Source organism: Varanus komodoensis, unplaced genomic scaffold (assembly GCF_004798865.1).
Source record: "Varanus komodoensis strain SLA01 unplaced genomic scaffold, ASM479886v1 scaffold2, whole genome shotgun sequence".
NCBI classification, from domain to species: domain Eukaryota; kingdom Metazoa; phylum Chordata; class Lepidosauria; order Squamata; family Varanidae; genus Varanus; species Varanus komodoensis.
The window spans coordinates 49,470,673-49,494,433 of NW_025335568.1; the positions used below are offsets into that span (position 1 = coordinate 49,470,673).

The 23,761-nt window shown below is 39.6% G+C and overlaps 1 protein-coding gene across 2 annotated transcripts in view; it reads right to left on the minus strand.

The window, feature by feature from the left end:
• Nucleotides 1-23,761, minus strand: part of GLCCI1 (glucocorticoid induced 1) — a 55,108-nt gene that overhangs the window by 28,105 nt on the left and 3,242 nt on the right. For both annotated transcript variants that reach the window (XM_044428583.1, XM_044428582.1), the window contains exon 2: nt 5,728-5,879. In XM_044428583.1, the coding sequence (XP_044284518.1) occupies nt 5,728-5,879 (152 nt within the window). The remainder of the gene's footprint in view (nt 1-5,727; nt 5,880-23,761) is intronic.

Below are 23,761 nucleotides of genomic sequence, written 5' to 3' on the forward strand. Positions count from 1 at the left end.
TTGGATATATTAAAAAAATGGCAACAATACTAAGGTAAGAAGAGGAGATGAATCTATTCCATAAAGCAAGCCCGATCCTTGAGTTACAGCTGAGTAGGGCTGTCAAAGACAGGACATTTCGGGGAGCACTCATTCATTGGATCACCAAAAGTCAGGGAAGACTTGACAGCACATGTTGTTAGTCGTGAAGTTGTGTCTAACCCATCGCGACCCCATGGACAACATTCCTCCAGGCCTTTCTGTCCTCCACCATCCCCCGGAATCCACTTAAGCTCACACCAACTGCTTCAGTGACTCCATCTAGCCACCTCATTCTCTGCCGTTCCCTCCTTCTTTTGCCCTCAATTGTTCCTAGCATTAGGCTCTTCTCCAGTGAGTCCTTCCTTCTCATTAGGTGGCCAAAGTATTTGAGTTTCATCTTCAGGATCTGGCCTTCTAAAGAGCAGTCAGGGTTGATCTCCTCTAGGACTGACTGGTTTGATCGCCTTGCAGTCCAAGGGACTCATAGGAGTTTTCTCCAGCACCATAATTCAAAGGCCTCAATCTTTCTCCCTTGCCTTTCGCTTCCATTCTTTCCTCAGCTATTTGTAAAGCTTCCTCAGACAGTCATTTTTCTTTCTTGCATTTCTTTTTCTTTGGGATGGCTTTAGTTGCTACCTCTTGTACAATGTTGAGAACCTCCATCCATAGTTCTTCAGGCACTCTATCAGATCTAATTCCTTAAATCTATTTGTCATCTCTACTGTATATTCATCAGGGATATGATTTAGGTCATATCTGAGTGGCCTAGTGCTTTTCCTTACTTTCTTAATTTAAGCCTAAATTTTGCAACAAGAAGCTCATGATCTGAGCTACAGTCAGTTTCTGGTCTTGTTTTTACTGACTGTATAGAGCTTCTCCATCTTTGGCTGCAGAGCACATAGTCAATCTGATTTCTGTGTTGACCATCTGGTGATGTCCATGTGTAGAGTCATCTCTTGGGTTGTTGGAAAAGAGTGTTTGCTATGATCATTGTATTCTCTTGAGAAAATTCTAACAGCTTGTACTCCAAGGCCAAACTTGCCTGTTATTCCGGTTACCTTTTGGCTTTCTACTTTTGCATTCCAATCCCCCATGATGATAAGGACATCATTTTTTGGTGTTAATTCTAGAAAGTGTTGTAGACCTTCACAGAACCAGTCAACTTCAGCACCAGTGGTTGATGCATAGACTTGGACTACTGTAATGTGGAATGGTTTGCCTTGGATTCAAAATGAGATCATTCGGTCATTTTGAAGATTGTATCCCAGTACTGCTTTTCCTACTCTTTTATTGACTATGAAGGCTACTCCATTTCTTCTGAGGGATTCTTGCCCGCAGTAGTATACCTGATGTTCATCTGAATTAAATTCACCCATTCCTGTCCATTTTAGTTCACTGATTCCCAAGATGTTGATGTTCATTCTTGTCATCTCTTGTTTGACCATGTCCAGCTTGCCTTGATTCATAGAACTTACATTCCAGGTTCCTATGGAATATAGATCTTTACAGCATCAGACTCTCTGTTCATCACCAGATACATCCGCAACTGAGTGTCCTTTCAGCTTTGACCCAGTCACTTCATTCTTTCTGGCGCTACTAGTACTAGCCTTCTGCTCTTCTCCAGTAGCATACTGGACACCTTCTGACCTGAGGGGCTCATCTTCCAGTGTCATATCTTTTTGCCTTTTGGTACTGTCCATGGAGTTTTCATGGCAAAGATACTGGAATGGGTTGCCATATCCTTCTCCAGTGGACAGCACATAACAAATTGTATATCTGACCTGAGGGAACTTCAGCAAGTAGTATCTGAAATATATAATTCATCCTAAAAGCCAGAAACAGGGAAAGCTGGAGACAAAAAAAAAGACTGGTGTATAGCACCTTTTCTTGGTCTACTGTGCTACTGTTCTTCTCTGCTGCTGTTTTAATCTCTATGTCTGGTTGTCCATCTGTACGTCCACCTTTCCATCTATTTTCTGTATGGCCCAATGGCCAAAGCTCTCTGGGCAGTCTACAGCAACCTTTTAAACTTTAATGTTTATTTTCTTACAAGTGGTCTCATAGGCCAAAACGTCACAATACCATAAATAAAAACCTGGAATACCTTTTAAGTGCTAGTTAATATTGTACTGCCATCTGTATCCATGTAGTAAGGTTTGCCAGCTGGTCTTTCATTCTTTGATATATGTACAGCACTTCTATTTGCTTTCAAAATAAGATGCCACTGAACTAGAGTTGCCAAATAGGAGATGCCACCCATGGTGTTATATGAAACACAATAACCATAAATTATTTGGAAAACCATCTATTTTGATTTGCAAGTCTCATGCACTCACTTTATCAATTAGAACTGAAGATTAAAATATATGGCTAGTGTTCTTATTACTGCCATACTTATGGTAAAATAATAGATTAGATGTATAACATCTATCTTGCTAAAAGGGCAATAACCTGCATAATTATTTTTTGTCAATGTAGATGGTACTCCCTCAATTTTTATTTAACTCATGAGGAAGTTGGACGGCTGTCAATGAGCTGGTAGGAAGGCTCAAGCTTTCTCAGGATAAAACATGAGCATTCTAAAGCATGGATGGGCTTTACACAGAGAAATATGGCCTTTCCTTATGCTAGGGTAAATGAAGCAGACCAAAATCGGTTTCTTAATCACCCACTAGAGTTCTGAAAATCCAGAATAGTGAATTCACAACCAGCAGGCTAAAATTCATTAAGAATTGGAGATGTGGGGGAGTTACCAACCAAGTGCCAAAACCTAAGCAGGTTTAACTTCCAATATTTTTAACATGAGAATGTTTAGGCCATGTACAAAGCTGTCATATACAGGTCAGACTGTGTGCTCATTTAGCCAAATATTTATTCTGTTTGGCAACAGCTTCCTAGGATCTCTGGCATACTGTTTCCTTATCCTTTGAACAGGAGATGCTAGAGAAGCAGGGACCTTCTGCATTAAAAGTATGTGTTCTGCCACAGCACTATTTTTTTCATAGATCCTGAACTAGCCCTCGCTTTATACTGCATTTCAGCAAGAATGCAGGAGCTATACTCAAATATACCTACAACAAAGCTGAGAGTGGATGGTGAACATGATTTTATCCAAAATAGATTTGGGCACTTTTGTGTAAGAAGAAAACATATATCTATTGAGTCTTTTTACCATTCATTTACTGCAGTTCCACTATTTTCCAACCCTCCCAGTCACTATCAAGTCAGTATTATCAATCAAACTATAGCCAAATGGCACTGTAGAGAGTCAGGCCAGCGTATCTGTAACAGCCTGAAACAGCCCAACATTTTAAAGGGTTAAAATGACCATGTTAACTAAAGTACAAGTTAAATTAAAATAGAATAGGGATGAAGTCTTGCTGCACCATCCAGCAAGGGAAAAACTACAGTACTTCCAGTTTCTCTAACAGGTAAAACCTCACTATTGAGAATGCAGTAGGAGAGTTAAAAGCACAGTACACCAACAGCAACTCCATCCCCCCCCCCCCCCCCCCCACACACACACCAAATCCTTTCACAACTTTTTAAAATCTGTTCTAGTCAAGTCAAAGGACAACATCTGCTTTAGTGACCTATATGGAAGAACTGCACATGAGTAACTTATAGCTCAATACTGTTACTCATCTGAAATGTTATAAGTCAGGTAATGTTTTGTTTATTTAGTTACATGCTAATATTGAAATGTTACTGAAGAAAGGCATTTAGGATGGGGGTGCAGTAGCAAACTGGTATCAGCTCAAAAGGTCGAAAAGGGCACTGCTGCCAAGAAAGCCCTCTCACACATTGCCACAAACTATACCTCAGAAAGCAACAGTAAGTCATGTGCATTAACTGAACTTAAAAGGAACAGGGGGTTCACTTGAAAGGAACTGGTTCTTCAAGTAACCATGCAAGAAGTTTAAGACTCTACAGGTGATAACCACTGGTTGAACTGCACTTGGAAATGAACTGGCAGCCACTGCAACTGATACCAAAAGGGGGTCACATGGCACTAGCTGGCCTTTTGAATGGTTTTCAAGGACAGCTCTACAGATGGTAACACAAAAGCAGTGAAGAACATCTGTCTGTCAGTTCCATAGGAACTTGTCCCTGTTCTTCTGCCAGGCTCATTTCCACCTGGCCTATGAGGTCATGCATATTTCTTGATTCATAGATTGGCTATGGGAAGGGAGAGAAGAGGTAGGGAAGAAAGAAAAGAGGCTTGAGTAGGCTTCACAGATTTTCCCCAGGGCCTACTAGAGCCAGGGATTTCCTCTCAGTCAATAATTTAAATTCCTAGTGAAAATTTAAGTATCTCAGATGTTACACTCCCAACATAAATGAATTTCAAACATGATTCTCAAAAGAGCAAAAAAGGTGCATACCCTGTCTCTGTGCTACTCTGGAGCTACCGCAAGTACATAAAGAGTAGCACAGGAACAAAAAAGGATCATGAAAGCAAGAATACTCGGAAGACATTGGGCAAGTTTGCATGATCCAACAGGGTATGTGAGCAGCCACTTGGAACATTAACAGGTTGTCTGCTGCTTGTCATGCTATGTGAACTAAAGGATTGAGGGTTATGCAAGGGTTAAATAACCCATGCAAGGGTTATTCAACTCTTGCATAACCTACCGTCTCTGGGTTTGCACATCACAAGCTGCGGCTGGGCACTGAATATGCAAATTCTTCCCAGCAAATACCATAGACCACCATGGCTTAAACAACCCATGTAAGTTTGTTTGAACATGTGACTCAGGTCAAGGGGTATACCAGAGGGCCTCTAGTACAGACATATATTAAGTTTGCTTTTTCAATGTCCTAAAAAGTTTGCCTTTGAATAGTGTGTTCTTAAGGATTTTGACTTTTCCATGCTATTAATTAATAGTAATTGGACAAAAGCAAGAAAACAACTGTATATCCAAATCTGACCTACTCCAATACAAAAAGTTAAATGAATGTACACATGCAAGAAGCTGCGCTATGAGCAAAAGTACAAAGCAAACCTAGCCTGGTTTTCAAAGGCTCAATCCTTCACAGGAATTTTGCAGAGGGCATTGTGTGTCTTTGTGTACTCAAGTGCTTTATGAGCTGAATGGACAAAAGCTCTAACTTTCTTGCAGTAGAGCACAAAAATTACCTTGCTTTACTTGCTGCAGTTCACAACCTTCGGGCTTGTCTAGAGGCCCAGTGAAAGAATATTTTTCTAAAGGATACTAAGACAATACTAGTTCCAATGTACTACGTTCTTACATCCTTTTGTAACTAGATGGACACAGAAGCTATTACCAGGAAAAAAGCAATCTGTTCTAACTCTAGCAAAAATGCTACAAAAGAAAATCACTCCAAGGTCAAAAAGCAGGAACACTCATAATAATGGAAACTTGAGGAGACTGTGTATTATAAGATTAGTCTATGCTCTGAGAAATTTACAACCCAATTCATGTTAGTTATATAAAAAGGAAGAAAGAAGACTAACACAGAGGATGAAAAAGGGACAAGGCAAAGGTGAACTAGAAAGACATTTCTGTTTGGGAAGAGTACAATGTGAAAATGGTCAGGTTCTCTCAAAATCCACTTTACTTATATCCTGCTCTCAACCTACACTCATCCAGTGTTTTGAGATACCAGAACTCACTATTTATTGCAGATAACCACTGAACTGAGAGAGCAGTTATTGAGCTTTTATTGACTTCTCAAACTTACCTGAGTAGATTTATCCTTCATGCATAAAGGATAATGTATGTGTGGGTCACGTGGCCACTGTCCTGTGAGGTAAGGTCCTGTTATTGTGTCCAACGAAGAGGTACGTCTTATGGTACTAGATGTTCTAATTTGCTGGGCTTTTGGCCTGTCCACTGAAACAAAAACATGTTATAGGCAACACTGTGAATAAGGTTTTTAATAATTTAGCTGTCTGCATGTTTTCAACTAACAAAAAAAGGCCTGTTATCACAAAATACCCTGCCACAATCAACTTCATGCTAATTCTCCTGGTAGACTTTTCTAGAGTTAAGGTAACTTAGAGCAGTGGCAATATTCTGTGAATAGAGGAAAAAATGCATCTCTGTTACAGCCATGCTGCAGCAAATTTAGGAAAAGAATATTCAAGTGAGATTTTCTCTCACATATTAATTCTTCTGCCTCGCCAACCACCTTTTAGGTTGACACCATGATAAAAAGAATTCTATATGTGCATACATTTATGATAGTAAGAATTTTAATAGTTGCCTGCCAGCTATACAACTTTCCAGGTTAAGTCTGTGCTTTAGCTTACCTTAATTTTTTCTAGATAATATTTCTGTAATAGGCTTATTCCATGCTGTATGTAAATACATTAGAAAACAATATTGTACCTTAAAGACTGATATTGACACAGTTGTCGCAGGTAAAAGCTTAGCAGATTAAATGCATGGGCAGTGACTGTGATGTCAGCACAGGGTGGTGGACAGTGTCAGACTAGGAACCTGACAGATCAAGACTCTAGTCCCCACTCAGCCATGATGCTCACTGGGTGACTTTGGGCCAATCACTTACTCTCAGTCTAACCTATCTCCCAGGGTTGTTGTTGAGGATAAAAACAGGATATGCATGAAATATGGTAAGAATAACAATGAGGAAGAGGAGGAGGATATATTAAGAAATATATAAAGAAAATATAACCTAATATTTGACTCATGGAACCTAAATTGCTCTTATTAGTGTTTTATATTTGGCTTCTCTTGACAGAGTCATACAATAATGACCTGAAATACCATGGGACAATGCATCCTATGGTATCCTGCAGTTATGTGGGTTCCTGGAAAAACTGAATTGGAAAATTGTCCACTTTGCCCTAAACAGATCTAATTTTGAATATTATTTCACTTGTATTTAGTAAACAGCAAAGCTTTTCTTAAAAGGCATTTTTTGTCCCAGTACACTATAAGTATTTGACCTGAAATATATGAGGAGGAAACTGAAGAATACCAAGCAGATACCAACAATGGTGTCCACTTACACCACTGATTCAGTGCTAACATAAATGCCTTCTAGAGCAATGCCAATAGCATATGCTAACATAATGGGGCTTCCAAGGGAAACCCACTGAATCATCATATCAGTACTGCCATTATACAACATCAATGGCACAAGCAGAGTGGCAGCACCAGGCAAATATGTTTACATTGGAATTCTTTTAGTATTACTTTTGTCAGTCTTTCCCAAATATGCTTTTATAGCAGTCCATTAAGTGTAGCTTTGCCCAATCAACTACTGTCAAAAGGAGCAAAAAGGTAGAGAAGAGAACATACAAGGAAACTGAGACACAATTTTATATGGGCTTATCTGCACACGAGTGGACAAGAAGTGGAGAATACTAGGGGAAAAAGAGCACTCCTCCTAAGAGATCAGGTTCATAGTTTGGGGGTGCTTTAACACTGTCATCGGAGGCATAGGTACCTTCTGTTGCAGCACACATTTATAAGCTTATGCTGATATACCAAGTACAACCCTATCTGGCAGAGATAGCAGTTAACCATGCTTTGGTAACCTCTTCTTCAGATTGCTGCAATGCGTTATAAATGAGGTTCCCTTTAAAATGGATCAGAAACTTCAACTGATTCAAAGTAAGGCAGCAAGAATAAGGTCAACAAAGTAAGGCCAGCATGTCACTGGCCCGACCCATGAACGTGGACACACTCTGGACCTGGTTTTCTCGACGGGACAGGAAGAGGGGGAACTGAGGGTGAGGAACTTGTGTCTGACACCCATGTAATGGTCAGATCACTTCCTTGTGAGGTTTGAGCTCAAGAGCGGCCTTTCCCTCTGCAAGGGTGCGGACCTGATTGTGTTGGTCCGCCCCCAGGAGCCGGATGGATCCGGATGGATTCCTGAAGGCCCTGGGGGAATTCCCGGTTGATAAGGCTGGTGCTCCTGTCCATGCCTTGGTCGAACTGTGGAATGGGGAAATGACCAGGGCTATTGACACGATCACTCCTAAGCGTCCTCTCCTGCATGGCAGAGCCCATTCATCCCCCTGGTATACACCCGAGCTACGGACGATGAAGTCAGTTGGGAGACAGCTAGAGCATAGGTGGAGGAAATCACGGGATGAATCTGACCGAACACGCTTAAGAGCCCATTATCGGGCATATGCTGTGGCGATGAGGGCGGCGAAGAAGAAATTCTTCTCCGCTTCCATTGCCTCCTCACAATGCCATCTGGTGGAGCTCTTTCAGGTGGCACAGGGGCTGGTTCATCCAGGCCCAAAAAAAGATCCCGTGCCACCCTCGACAGCCCGCTGTGACGACTTTGCCAAGCATTTCAAGGAGAAAATCGCACAGATTCGTCACAAGCAGAACTCCACTAGTGACTCAGAAACTTCGGGGGAGGTGCCGATGTTGCCGTCTGGCCCACAATTGATGAATTTCAGTTATTGCGGCCTGATGATGTGGACAAGATGCTTGGTCAAGCACATCCTACCACCTGCTTACTGGACCCTTGCCATCTTGGCTACTCAAGAAAGCCAAGGACAGGATAGGGACCTGGATCCTGGAGGTTGTCAACGCCTCTCTAAGGGACGGCCGGGTACCTGCCCCTTTAACGGAGGCGGTAGTTCAGCCAGTCCTAAAGAAGGCATCCCTAGATCCAGAGGTGGCCGCCAATTACAGACCGGTGGCCAACATCCTGTTCTTGGGCAAGGTGCTAGAGCGGGTGGTGGCGGGACAACTGCAAGCACTCTTGGATGAAACTGATTATCTGGACCCATTTCAGTCCAGCTTCAGACCCAGGTATGGCACTGCATCTGCCTTGGCCGCCCTGTATGATGACCTGTGCAGGGAGAGAGACAGGGGGATTGCATCCTTGTTGGTTCTCCTGGACCTCTCAGCGGCTTTCGATACCATTGACCATAGTATCCTTCTGAATAGGCTAGCGGGATTGGGAGTTGGGGGCACTGCTCTGTGGTGGTTCCGCTCCTATCTCAATGGTCGATTTCAGAAGGTGGTGCTGGGGGACTATGGCTCTGCGCCATGGCAGTTATGCCATGGAGTTCCACGGGGGTCCATTCTGTCCCCCTTGCTATTCAACATCTACATGAAACCACCGGGAGAGGTCAATAGGAGGTGTGGGCTGCGGAATCATCAGTACACTGATGATACCCAGCTCTACCTCTCATTTTCAACCAATCCAGGTGAGGCAGTGGCTGTACTGAACCAGTGCCTGGCCAAGGTAATGGGCTGGATGAGGGACAATAAACTAGTTTGGGCTTTGGGATGGGGGACCTGGACCATGTCCTGAATGGGTTGAACTCCCTCTTAGGGACAAGGTTTGCAGCTTGGGAGTGCTCCTCGACCCTGAGCTGTCATTAGAAGCGCAGGTGACGGTGGTGGCAAGGAGCGCTTTCCGTCAGCTTCAGCTGATCCATCAGCTGCATCCCTACCTGGAGAACGAATGCCTGGCGACTGTGACACATGCACTGGTAACTTCCCGATTAGACTTCTTTAATGCGCTCTACGTGGGGCTGCCCTTGAAGACGGTCCGGATACTTCAATTGGTGCAAAACAGAGCTGCCGGGTTACTGACGGGGACTGGGCATTGTTCTCATATAACCCCAGTCCTCCGCCAGCTTCACTGGCTCCACACTCAAGTCCGGGCCCAATTCAAGGTGTTGGTTATCACCTATAAAGCCCTCAACGGCTCGGGACCTGGTTATCTAAAGGAACGCTTGTGTCCATATATGCCCTCCCGCCCCTTGAGATCGGCAGCAGAGGCCCTTCTCCAGGAACCCTCTGTGAAAGGTATTAGGAGGGTGAGTACCCGGAAGAGGGCCTTCTCTGCGGTGGTGCCCCACCTATGGAATGTGCTCCCCAGAGAGATCTGCCTGACACCATCATTATTTGTTTTTCGGCGTCAGGCCAAGACCTTTTTATTTAAAAGTTATTTTAATTGTTAATTTATGAATTGTATTTATTGGGTTTTTATGTACATGCCGAGATGTTTCCCGTTTTTTATCTTTAATTATATCACTGTTTATTTATGTTTATTAAAGTTGTAAGCCGCCCCGAGGGTTTTTGCAAATGGGGCAGCATAAAAATGGTTTAAATAAATAAATAAATAAATAAATAATGTTAATTGGACAGGCCGATATGACTAATTTATGTCAGTGCTTTATGATCTACACTTTCCATTTCTGGACCAAATTCAAAGTTCTGGTATTAACTAACAAGGCTCTACATGGCTTGAGGCCAGGATACCTGAAATATTATCTCCTTCCACATATACCTGCTTGGATCCTAAGGTCATCTTCAGAGGCCCTTCTCCAGGTGCCCTACTAAAAAAGACAACACAGGTGGTTCCTAAGGAGAGGCCCTTTTCAGTGGTGACACCCTGGTTGTGGAAAGTCTCTCTCAAAGAAGCTTATCTAGTGGTATCTTTTTAGTATTTCCAGCTCTAGAAAACATTTTATTTCATCGGAGTTATTTTGCCCTTCAATTTTAAAATGGGTGTCAGTGCATTTTTAGATGTTTCTACCATTGTTGTAGGATATTATCTTGGTTTTATGCTGTTTTAAACATGGTCTTTTACACACACACGTACATTACTGTATTTTATGGTTTCAAGCTTTGTCTTGAAAATAGGCCAGAGCTTTGGCTAATGAAAAGTAAAGCAATGTAACAAGTATATATTATACTGTTCCTTCCCCCTTTTGTTCAGGGGAAAGAGTATGCCAAATAATGATTCTGTAACTAAATTTAAATTTCTAAAATAATTGAGAATAAATGCTAACAGGGAAGATTAACAAATTAAAAACTGACATTTGAGGACAACTGAAGAATTCTCCTTTTTTCAAAATTAAGAGCAGCATCCTATCTAAAATGATATTTTAAAAATATTGTAACAATACTTAAAGATAATGTTAATGATAACATTGTTAATGTCTTTTTATGGATTACTAAACAATGCACCCTTACACTGTGACACTGGGAGAATTACACTCATAACTTAGAAAATGCAGAGCATCTTCAGGTTCAGACCACGAGTCTAATAAGCATACTTGAGAGTATTTTATTTAACAAGCAGACACCTCTCATTTCACCTTTGCTTCAGATTCTTCTACTGTATACATTAAGTGAAAAACTGATTGTTTTAAGATAGATACAAAGCACAATTATAGAACTAACATAGGTGTTAATGTCTTTCCATTGTTAGCACCCAAACTCTGAGAGTCCCATCCTAGCTGTGCGCTAACTGGATGCATTCTTTATTTTGCTTTGGGAGCCAAGCAACATCTACCCTCTTCCATGCGTTTAACTGCCTCGTGATATTTTTCAAAATTTTATTGGTGCTTAGCTTACCTGTGTCTTACTACATTATTTTAATTTTGTTACTGTACGTTGCCTTGAAGCAGTGTTCAATTATGTGGGATACAGATCTTAGAAAAATATGAGTGTGGAAAAGCACCTTTCATTTCATCCCAGTTCAACATATTCTGAAATATATGAATCTAAAAATTAAAGGTCAGAATCAGAAGCTATAGATTCTTCTGACATTGATAACAATTTGGGGAAAAACAGTAGTAAAAAGTATTTTCAAACATCTGGTATGGAACAGTAAGTAAAAGAAATATGGTTCAACAATTTTTTCTGCATTTACATCAGCCAAAAGCAAATTCCACTGAATTCACTATAACCTATCAAATCAAAAAGTGCATAATACTGTCCCCATAGTGTAGATAGCAATTATTCATATGTAACATTGTGATTTCATGAAAAATCAGAAAAAAAGACCAACTTAAGACAAGTTAAACCATTTGGTTTACAAGTTAAAGTGCTGTTTTATAAACAGCACCATAACAAACAGTTTAACTCAAATTATCTAAGGCAGGGGCATGCAAAAAGTAGATCTCTGGATGTTTCGGACTTCAGCTTCCAACATCCTTGAACAATAGCCAGGCATACAAGAGCTTCTGGTACCTGAAGTTCAAAGCATTTGGCAATCCCACCCCTGATCTAAAGGACTGTTTTATCTTACATGAACCTGTCCATTGTCTTAATATAGATCATGGAGGCTTTTCTTTCAGTGTAACCACCTTCTGAAGTTAGGCAGGTGGCTAACAGCAGACAGACTTTATAGTGGTGACATCCAAGAAATACCATATGCAGCTAGCACTTCCTCCATGGGTACCTGGCACCCTTGTAATCTTTCCAGCACCAGGCAAAATCTGTCATGTTTGTGTACTTTTAAAATGCTTTGTGTTGCTCTAATTGCTTTTACCTTGCTGATACTTTAATTGGTTCTACCAGCCTTCTTCATGGTTTACTGCTTTTCTGGTTTTGTTTTACATATTGTATTTTTTATAAATGACACTGAGACAAAGTGAGAATGTGGAACAAATATTTAAATAAAGAGTTCCAAAGTATGTAGTACACCTGTTCCAACGTCTCCACTTGCTGCTTTTCCTCTTCTCCTTTCTTTCCCTTCTCCCTTGCTATTCTCCTCCTCTTTCCTCTCCTCACCACCTGCTGGTGCCAACTTGCCATTTGAGGATGAGATGTGACTTCTGGGTTTGCTCATTCATAAGTAGGGGTTATTCTTAACTTGGACACTTATAACTGGGAGACTGGGTGTATCAGTTTCTGAACTACAAAATTAAAACTGGCCTGATGAGGCAGCACATAATGCTTGGGTCTCAACTGGAGGGAAAACAATGCAACAGGGTAGAGAGAAATCACCCTGCTTGAGCCCCTAGCAGATTACACTATCCTCAAGTGGGCATTGTGTGAAGGTCAGGAATGCACCATGAGGTTAAGAACTCCTTGAAAATAAGGACATTTCCCTTTCCTATTCACAGAAGGCTCTCAATTCCCCAGCTCTGCACCCCTAAATAAAGCAATAAATAAATAAATGGAGGGGGGAGGGGAACCAGTTTCAAAGATGAACCCTTTAGTGTTATATGGGGAAAAGTTTACACGGGAAAAGCAGAAAACAGAATTGCAAATGTGCAGAAAAGAGTAACTAAAATGATTAAGGGGCTGGGGCGCCTCCCCTACAAGTAAAAGTTACAACATCTGGGACTGTTTAGCTTGGAAAAAAAGCAAGTAAGCAGAGACATGATAGAAGTGTAGAGAATTAAGCATAGTGTGGAGAAAATTGATAAGGAGACATTTTTCCTCCTCATATAATACTGAAACCCAGGGTCATCCAATGAAGCTAACTCTTGGAAGATTCTGGACAGATAAAAAAATACTTCACACAACACGTAGTCAAACTGCGGAATTCACTTCTATAAAATGTGGAGATGGCCACACATTTGGACACCTTTAAAAGGGGAATGGACATTAGTACATCAATGGCTACTAGTCCTGATGGCTCTTATGCTACCTAGTGTATCAGAAGCAGTATACCTATTTATACTAGTTGCTGAGGAACTTGGGCAGAAAACTGTTGTTACACTCATAGCATGCTTGCCAGATCCTGGTAGAGAGCAGGTTAGCCAGTGTGTGAATGGAATGATGGCTTAGATGGACCACTGGTCTGTTCCAACATGGCTGTTACATTCTTAGGCATCCTTTCTTTCCGCTGAAGACTTCCTTGTGAGTCCTCACTATTAGGCTCTTGTTAACTGGAACTTGAATGGAAGTACTCTTTAAGAGGTCAGTTATACACTGCAACAAATCTCCAAAGAAGTTGCTCCTTCTTAGTTTACAATCTCTGAGTGCTTGTTTTCTGAGCTCTCTGGAAACAAGTGTGACTTCTGTTTCTACATGAGGCTGCTCAAGTCTACATACAGTTTATCCTCAGAAAATAAGATCTTCCTTTGTTTACAACAGTTATGACCACTTTTGATTTCCACTCTTATTCTGCTCTCCCTATATTTTGCCAAATGGCAAAACTAGTTATCTTGGGATGCAGTAGCTCCATCGCTTAGATTAGGCTATGTTTGAACACAACTAAATAATTTCAGTTTTTTCATTTCATAAATGTTGCAACAAATATTAAGTAAGGAACACACAATATATTTCAGATTCATAGTTAGCTTAATTTTGATACTAATGATTTCATTTCCCCAAAAATCTTGTTTTATGGAAATAGTGGTTTTTTAGGGTGTCAAGATAGCTTTCAAGAATTTATATTTTTAAAATACTACCAGTATGACATATCTTGCACAGTACAACAGCCCACTGTGGCTTAATTTACTATTCTGCTAGATGCTCATGGATATCTGGTTTGTCATAGCTTGTTATGTTGTGCAGACCCAGGAAGTGTAACTGTCTGAGGGTTAGACAACCCTTGAATAACCCATGGCTTGTTTTAGGGGTAAGGGTTGACCACTCTCGAACAACCACTGCTGCCTGGTTTGCAGGACACAAGGAGCTGCATTTAAATTAAGTTACAGTGGGCTGAGGTGCCTAAGAACCAGGTACTCTTCCCTCTAAGTTTGCTGTTTCTTTTGTAGCTACAGATTGGGATCAACAGTGGAAATTTCTATATGTAACTGCAAAGCCATGTTCAAAGATTTAAGTAAATGACTGAGTTTACTGCTCATTCTTGAAACTGGAATCACCCCTGTCTTCTTAAGAACTAAACAGAACATGAGGTTTTCAGTCAAGGTTACTAGGGTCATGTGGCTGCCACAATTGCAGAAAGAAGGAAAGAGGGGGAGGGGGGGAGAGAGAGAACAAAACTAGTAAAGATTCAAACACTAAGTAACTAATGGTGGAAGATAAGATTACATGTCCTGTAATTGCTAATGAATGCTTGGATTACAGCCCAAACCAGGTCATATTCAAGCAAATCACTCTCCTAGAAAACACTATTACCCCAAACTTTTTAAAGTTTAATGTGTTGTGCCCTTAACCCAAAAATCATCCTGATAACACCATACAATTTAGAATCATATGCAGAATTTTTTTTTATTTTATATGACTGCTTAAGAAACTGTATTAGTCTACATTCTCAAAAGCTATCTCAATTGTATACAAATATGTAGAACACTTAATTTATTTATTTGATGTTTATACTGTCAATAGCTGAAACAACCTAGGCAGTTTACAATAATACAGATTACAATGTTGATGTCATGAAAATAGAATGATGGAATTTGCAATTTTGATTTAGAAACTTTGTTATTTAAAATAAAGTTTTGTACACATTAATAAGGAGTTAAATTACATCGTTATTTTATGAAATTATTCTTTATTCAGACAAATTAAAACCTATCGAGTGACAAAGAGTTTAAGTTGCTGTATTCCAAATGTGACCATCAATGGGTTTTTTTGCAAACTGGCAAATCATATCAGCAGTTCAGACCTTGCCAAGAAAAGAAATGAAACAAAACAGGTGGGAAATTCTACCACCACAATCACAGCACAATGGCATGACACTACTAGACCCTGATGCTTTATGAGAAGCTTTTCTTAGTGAAATTGCCCTTGAACACAACTAAGGTTTGGAACTAAACATGCAGTGGGCATGTCGTGAGCGGAGCAAGCTGGAGGTCAGACTAGATGGCCCAGGAGGTCCCATCTGACTCGCTCTGTTTCTATGTTCCTATGTAGAAATCTGCCTTGTGCACTCTCTATTACAAGTGAAAAGATAAAATGACAATCTCCTAAAATTCAAATTTCATCAAACTTGAGTTGTGGAATACAAAGCAAGCTAATATTTTTCCCCAGAAGCAAACAGGAAAGGACTAAATTGGTATTACAAATATGTACTTTATGGCACAAATCCTCAGTTTCACTCCTCCTTCCAGGACACTTTTTAGCTAGATTCTTTTCATTGCCTTGGAGGAGAGATCAACACTAGAGTGCTGTAGATTGGGGAAAGTGTGAAAGCCAATGTAGTGTAGTGGTTAAGAGTGAAGGACTGAGATTCAGGCAATCTGGGTTCCAACCCCTGCTCAATCATGCAGCCAACTGGATGGCTTTAGGCTAGTCACAGACTTTCAGCCCAACCTACTTCACAGGCTTGTTGCTGCAGGGATAAAACTGAAAGCAGCAGGAAGAGAATGCTGTAAGCCACTCTGAGTTCTTTAACAAAGAATAAGGCAGGATATAAATTTAATAAATAAATCCTCAAACATTCTGGATTGGGGGTGTGGAAGATGAGTTAAGGTAACAATGCAATAAATGTTTTGGCCTGATCATGCCTCATTTCTTGTCTCCTCAAACATTCTCAGAAAACAAATTAGCATGGGTAGTCCCCAATTTTTAAAAGTGTTTTGCTTAAAAAGTATTTTTTTCTATATACCTGTGAGGTGGTTTCCACCAGTGTAATACCCACTACACTTATCTGCATGTGTTCCAGCACAGTTTATAAATATAAATATTAACACTATAGTAACAAAAAAATCAAATTATTTTAATTGGGTTTAGAGGAACAGCAGCATGTAGAAGCACATGTGCAGTATGAGTAAATATGAACTAAAACTTTAAGTGAGCCACTGCAGCATGCATGTGTATTTGCGCGTGCGCGCGCACACACACACAAAGAGAAAGCACACAAAAACACAGTGCAAGTCATTAAATGTAGCACATTAGAGACATAGTAATTAATTTATGAATGTAAGTTATTTCACCTCACAGACATACGATTTCCTCTGACAATTTAGTATCCTATTTAGCTAAACATTTCTGGAAAGTTTCATTCAAAATAATTTAGGAGTGAGGTCTCCACTGTGGTGCCCCTCAAGATTTTTTTTTTAATTTTTTTTTAACTGGAAGACTGGTATGTTTCAAAATGAAATGTTACCCTCCAGCACCATCTTTATTTGGGTTCAAAAGAGCTATTTTGTGTTTGGACACTGAGAACCTCTGCCTTGCTTCTGCATTTCTGGACCAATAACACTTTTGTCAGTCTTGCAGGCTTGTCTTCTGGCACACAAGTACCATGCTTCCAATGTCAGCCATTTATGAATAGACAAGTCCTCCATGGCAGCCATTTTGTGAATGAGCCAGTGTGAAGGAGGAGGCATGGAACACTTCATAAGCAAGTATACTTCCCACTGTTTCTAAACAGTACCGCAAATTATCATAAAATATATTCCTGAATAAGGTTCTGTCTAGAAACAGGAAGGGAAGGAACTTGTGAGATTTCCCTAAAGAGATCATTCTGTAACTATAGCATCACCACTAAGAAGGCCATTATTGTCCAATGCCCCTTTCCCCACAACACACACACTCCACAACACTCTATTCTATTAGTACACATTATGCACTAACAGAATGCAGGCTGTCCTCTCTCATAAACTTTTAATCCCCTTTCCAAGTTCATGCTTTTTAGACCCTAGAAATACTTTTCTACATACAATTTCAGGCTTTTCTACATACGGAAACATAACTGGGTGGCCTCACTTAATAGACTAGGAGAGACTTTTGTTTAAAACCAAACCATTCTGAACATGTGAGATCTTATTCTCAGAACTAGTTTACTGCATGATCACAACTGTGATCATTAAAAGTGCTTTCAGCAAAAGTATCAAGACACAAAGATGGCTATTGGAATAGACCTGAGATTCTCCTACATCACATTTATCTGCATGCAGTCTATACAACAGTAAGTTCATGCATCATCATCTGCAAAATTTCAAGACACCGGTACAATGAGCACACAGACACAAGCTTTCTGATAGCATTCTATTTCTAGCCAAGGAGAGCATATGTGTGTGTGTGTCAGCACGCATGTGTTCTTATGAATACACACATACCAGCAAAAAACTAAAGACATGACACAAGAACTTCAGGTATCAGTTTGCATCTTGCATGCATCATGTATGAACTACCATACATTTTCAAGGAACCTATAAAGGTTAATGTTACTATGGGTTAGTAGCCAACGAAGCCTAAGATATGACAAAAGGGGCTAGACTGGAAGCATGGAGGACATTTTAGGCTTCAGAGAATTCATTTAAAGGAGACTGACTATATTAACCAATGCATTTGTAAGAGTAAGTACCTTACCCACAGCCAATCAGTGGCTTGTAAGAACATCTTCATCCATTATAAACAACAGACAAAAACCCTACATCTTTATGTTACCATCCATACTGATTTTTTGTTCTATTATTAAGAATACTCCAGGTAAACTGTTAAGAATGATGCATTCATGGAAGTTCTTTTATAAACGTTTTAAAACTGAGCACATTTGTATTTTCATTTGAAAAGGCCAGATATGAATTTAAAAATGAAGATGTGAACCATATAATTAGAAGACACCCATCTAGATTACAAAGATGCTACTGTCAGAAGCAGCTTACATTTCTTCCAGTTTAAAAGTTATAACTGTTTTATTTGGTCACCTAGCCTATTAATGCAGTGATACTCAAATAATCAAATGCTGTTCTGTACAGCATTTCATGCTGGGTTAAGTCTCAAATATATTAATCATTTATCACCGTCAAAACATTTCATTTATGTTGAATTACATATGCTTTTATCTTTGAAGATACAGCAAAAAGTAAGCTAAGTGTTAGAAAGGGAAAGAAAAACTGCAAGCCATCAGAAATTCTGCAACATTCAAAATATTCATGAAGAAAAATGACTCTTTTTATACTGTAGGTGACCAAAACTTATTACGTTTTATAAAAAGCTGTCTGACAAATTTAAGCTACACAACTTGCCTGCCCTGATGGTATCTGAAATCAGAATTCATATTGGTTCTAAAACAAACATTTCAGAACACTTAAAGATGCAAGATGGAAAAGGAGGGGGAAGATGTTTTCATTCATGCAGTAGTGATGTCAGCGTCTGCAGTGGCAGCTGCCTGACCTATACAGGCTTCCAACACAGAACATTTTTGCAGATTTCTTTTAAGAACCATTGGCAGCTTTCTTATTACCCAAGAACATAAATCCAAGAAATCTCATTCTAAAAGCTACATTGTGAAAGAGTGATAGACATTACCAGAATTAAGGGAAAACATAATTTCTGTCCTAGAATGTCTCAAATTGAATAGTTCAGTTCATTTATACAACCAAAGCCATCCACTGCAATATAAATAATACTGCAAAGAGAACAAAATTATACTTTTGAAGTGTAAATTTAAGCAAATACCTTCTGAAATATAACAGATATGAAGCATTTTTATTATATGGCATGATCTTGACAGTTGTTGTAAATAGGCATGAAGTTGTATAATTATCAATGATTAGTTGCAGAAGCTAGATTCATTGTCTCCTAGCACAAAAAAAAAAAAAAAAATTCACACAACAACAGATAACACAGCTTGCCATTCCAATTTGACCAGCTTGGTCAGAGGTATCCCAACTTAATAGATATCAAAGCAGGAGCATAAAATTGATCACACTCAATAAAAACAATCTACTTAGAAGATTTTGCAGACGCTATTTTCAATATTTGTATTTTACATTTAAGCTTGTATAAGAATGTTCTTCTGCTGCCTAAACACAATAAAACTGCAGGAATGAAAGCATGGTAAATGTACAGATTTTTATTTCCATCCATTCAGGGCCTACTGGAATATATCATTTTTCTGAGGAAGGGCCTAAAGAGTGAAAATGGTAAGGAGGGGGATCATTTCATCATGGTACATGGGCGTAACGGTTCATGGCAGCTAATTCATAGGTTTACATACTATATTCTCACAACTCCTGCAAGCTGTGGATGTTGCAGCTATGGCTGAAGACAAGGTTAGGGTGTCTTCAAATTCAGTGAAGCACTGCATTCAATACTTCCAATTTAGAGGGTTAAATATTTGAAAGCAAAGTAATTAACCTCTATTTAGAGTAAATTATCCTATACAAGTCTATGCAAAAGTCAGTTCATTGGACCTTACTTCCAGGTAAATGTGCATAGCAGTGGAGCCTAAGTATTCTTTTAAAGTGTTCTGGGGAAAGATAAGGCATAGTATTAACATATTCAGTTTTTATCCTAAATGAACCTTCCATTGTGGTACAAAATGTCTCATCACTTTTTCATTTATACATTTTGTTTTATAAACAAACAAGTATTTTCATTATAAATACATAGACTTGTGTTATGTCCATTAAGATTAATAAGAAAGCTAGTATTTTCTGGACCCAGCAACAGCCTGTTGCACAACATACAGTTTAGAATGCAAAGAAGAAATTTTATCATCCACATTTTGCTATAAACATTTTTCAGTTCAACATACGAGCAGTATTTTAGAGCACTGAATGGTGTAGTACAATCCAAATAACTATCTATACAGCTAATTGCAATGATTTAAGAAAAGAATGCTGCAACTCGCTGCTTTTGATACTAAATCAAGAAGGCTATTTAATTTGTTGTTGAAATGAAACACACACTTGGCATGATTAAAGAAGTGTTGAAAGATGTAGGATACCCGATAGCTATAGCAAGATAAGTAGTGTATTTAGGATGATTCATTCATCTGTTGGTAAGGGGGGGGGGCAACTAAAATGGCCACAGCTGCTTTAAAGAACTAAAAAGCTGCTACTTTGTTTTCAGGATATATTTGGTTCAAATTTGCAAATGTTTTGGAGTCTAGTTTCTAATGCCTCCTAGCATTGGATTACATTCTTTAACAAGAATACTAAAGAGGTGTATTCCCAGCTTCCAGGATTCAACTCTGAAAATTTACTTTTACATATGTGAGGGGGCTGCATTTAAGGAAAAGGGATTTTTTTTTTTGAACTGCAGACAAGATCCTAAAAAAATATATTGTTTTTACATCAGGGGTTTTAGAAATGTTGGAAGCAACTGCACCAATGTCAGATACTATTACAAATGTATTTGTGTTAATAATGTATTTGTTTAAGCCATTTTTGTATCCCTTCTTGCAATGCAGGTAAAACAGTCCAGGCAAACTTTTATAAAGATACTTTTCTGTAATTGTTATTTACAGTAAGCATCTCATGGGCTAAATGTTAATTGATATTAAACAATCAAACATTAGCTTGTAAAGAAAGGAGGATGCCTTTACAATCACTGGAATGTACACATCTAATTTCCATACAAGATATAAACAGAGCATGATGTAATAGGGCTGAAAATAATTGGTACAATTCTTTTACAAAAGGATGGTTTGATGTATTTAAAATAAACTTCATTATTTCCTGCATCAGCAAAAGGTCAATCTAGCTTTCTGTCAACATACACAAAATATTAAGTTGCATTCTGACATATTTTAACAATGCATCCAGGTCTATATTGTGCCTGGTGTCTAAATTAACTTGCAGGGGTCCTCAATGCCTCTGACTACAAAGGGATTCAGAGACCTTCTCCCACCCTCCATCAGCTATGTAACTCTTGAGCTAGTAACCTTTTGTTTACTAGGCCAGCTGTCCTCCACCTGATGCCCTCCAGATGTTTTAGACTACAACTCCTAGAATTCCTGACTATTACCCATGCTGGCTGAGGTTGGTGGAAACTGAAGCCTGAAGTATCTGAAGAGCATGAGGTAGGTGAAAGCTGTACCAGGCCAAGCAGGGAGTGAATGGGGCCCCATGTAATACAAGAATTCAGGCTGTGCTTGGAGCAGATCCAAGGGGAGAATTGGTTTTGGCTACATTCATCCCACTTTTTTTCCTTTCAAGTAATTCAAGGCAGCTTACATAACTCTCCTCCTCTTGATCTTATCCTCACAACCACAACCTTGTGAGGTAGGTTGGGCTGAGAGTCTGTGACTGGTCCAAAGTCACCCAGTTAGTTCCCAGGCTGAGTGGGGATTAGAACCCATATCTCCTGACCCATACTCTTAACCACACCAAATTGACAGTCTTATAGGTTTCCTTAGATAACTAACAAGATGCAGAAATCTGGAGTGTTGTGGACACTTATCTTAATCTTAATGTGAACAAGTCCTATATGAGAGAAACACCAGTGACTTCCTTCTCAGAACATGCAACTCTTCAAGCTGCAAGCACCGAAACTTCTGAAGTTTCACAAGTGGGGGTGCACGATGTAACACTGGTGCCAAAAGTGAAATACTGTTTCCTAGAACAAGAAATGTGAACCAAGATTTCCCAGTGCAAACATACAATGCATGGCTGTTGATGTCCTGGGTCCCCAACCAGTGCTGGGACAGCAACTTCTACGTACTAGTTGTCATGGATAATTTCACATAATAGCCAGAGGCTTGCACCCTAACGAACTAATGACAGCTGCCACAGGATTTGATGGACAATTTCTTGAAGAAATGTGGGTGCTAGGGGAATTACATTCTGATCAAGAGAGAAACTTGATCAGGGTTGTCCCCACAAAATGCATGAAATTCTTGGAATCCAGAAAACAGACTACTCCTCACTAGCTCCACTCTGATGGCACGGTGAAAAGCGTCAACTACACTCTTCATGTGCAAACTGCAACATCAAAGGTATTCAGGAGTGCACATCACACTTCTGATAGTGTATAAGACTGAACTTAATGAAAGTACCTGAGCCTTCCTTATGTTTGAGATGAACTGAAGACCCCATCACTCTTTTTTATAGCACTCCAAATGGTGAGCAAAATAACACAGACCCTTTGGATTGCATGGAAGAATTACGATCTAAAGTGAGGGGAATGCACTAATTTGCAAGAGAAAACTGAAGACTGTCTCAGATAAGATCTAATGACATGAGTTCATCTGGAGAACTTCATCTGGTGCAGCTCTTCAGGCAAGACTCCTATATGTAATATGCCTTGGGAAGAGCCTTATGTGGTATCAAGAAACATAACTGAAGTGTATACCAGATCCACCTAGGATCAAGAGGCTGGTGGTTGGCTCCATCACCAGGGGAAAGGGCCTGGAACATATCTCTGAGAGCCTAAAAACATAGCCACTTCTTTGCATGAGCCAGATGGCTCCAACTGCAACTGTTAAAAAGAGGTATGATACATTTACAGTGTGTTATGAAGCGTCAGAGAAACAAAATACCACCCCATACATCTTCTAGAATTTACATACTAAATTCTGTCCTTATTTTGAGCAATGGTAATGGTGCAGGAGTGTTCTTACTGATTTTTGCTGGAAGTATCCTGTTTAGATGTTTGCCAATATGTTCTTCCATGCTTTGTTTAATCCTGTGCATTTGTGTCTTATTAGAAGTTATAACAGGTGATTTTGGCCTTGGAGTACAAAATGAAGCAGGGCACAGGCTGGTAGAATTTTGTCAGGAGAACATGCTGGTCATAGCAAACACTCTTTTCCAACAACCCAAGAGACGACATCACCAGATGGACAACACAGAAATCAGATTGACTATGTGCTCTGTAGCCAAAGATGGAGAAGCTCTATACAGTCAGTAAAAACTAGACCAGGAGCTGACTGTGGCTCAGATCATGAGCTTCTGGTTGCAAAATTTAGGCTTAAGTTGAAGAAAGTAGGGAAAGCACTAGGCCACTCTGGTATGACCTAAATCATATCCCTGATGAATACACAGTAGAGGTGACAAATAGATTTAAGGAATTAGATCTGATAGACAGAGTGCCTGAAGAACTATGGATGGAGGTTTGCAACATTGTACAAGAGGTAGCAACTAAAACCATCCCAAAGAAAAAGAAATGCAAGAAAGCAAAATGGCTGTCTGAGGAAGCTTTACAAATAGCTGAGGAAAGAAGGGAAGCAAAGGCAAGAGAGAAAGATACTCCCAATTGAATGCAGAATTCCAGAGAATAGCTAGAAGAGATAAGAATGCCTTTTTAAATGAACAGTGCAAAGAAATAGAAGAAAACAATAGAATCGGGAGGACCAGAGATCTCTTCAAGAAAATTGGAGATATGAAGGGAACTTTTCATGCAAAGATGGGCATGATAAAGGACCAAAATGGCAGGGA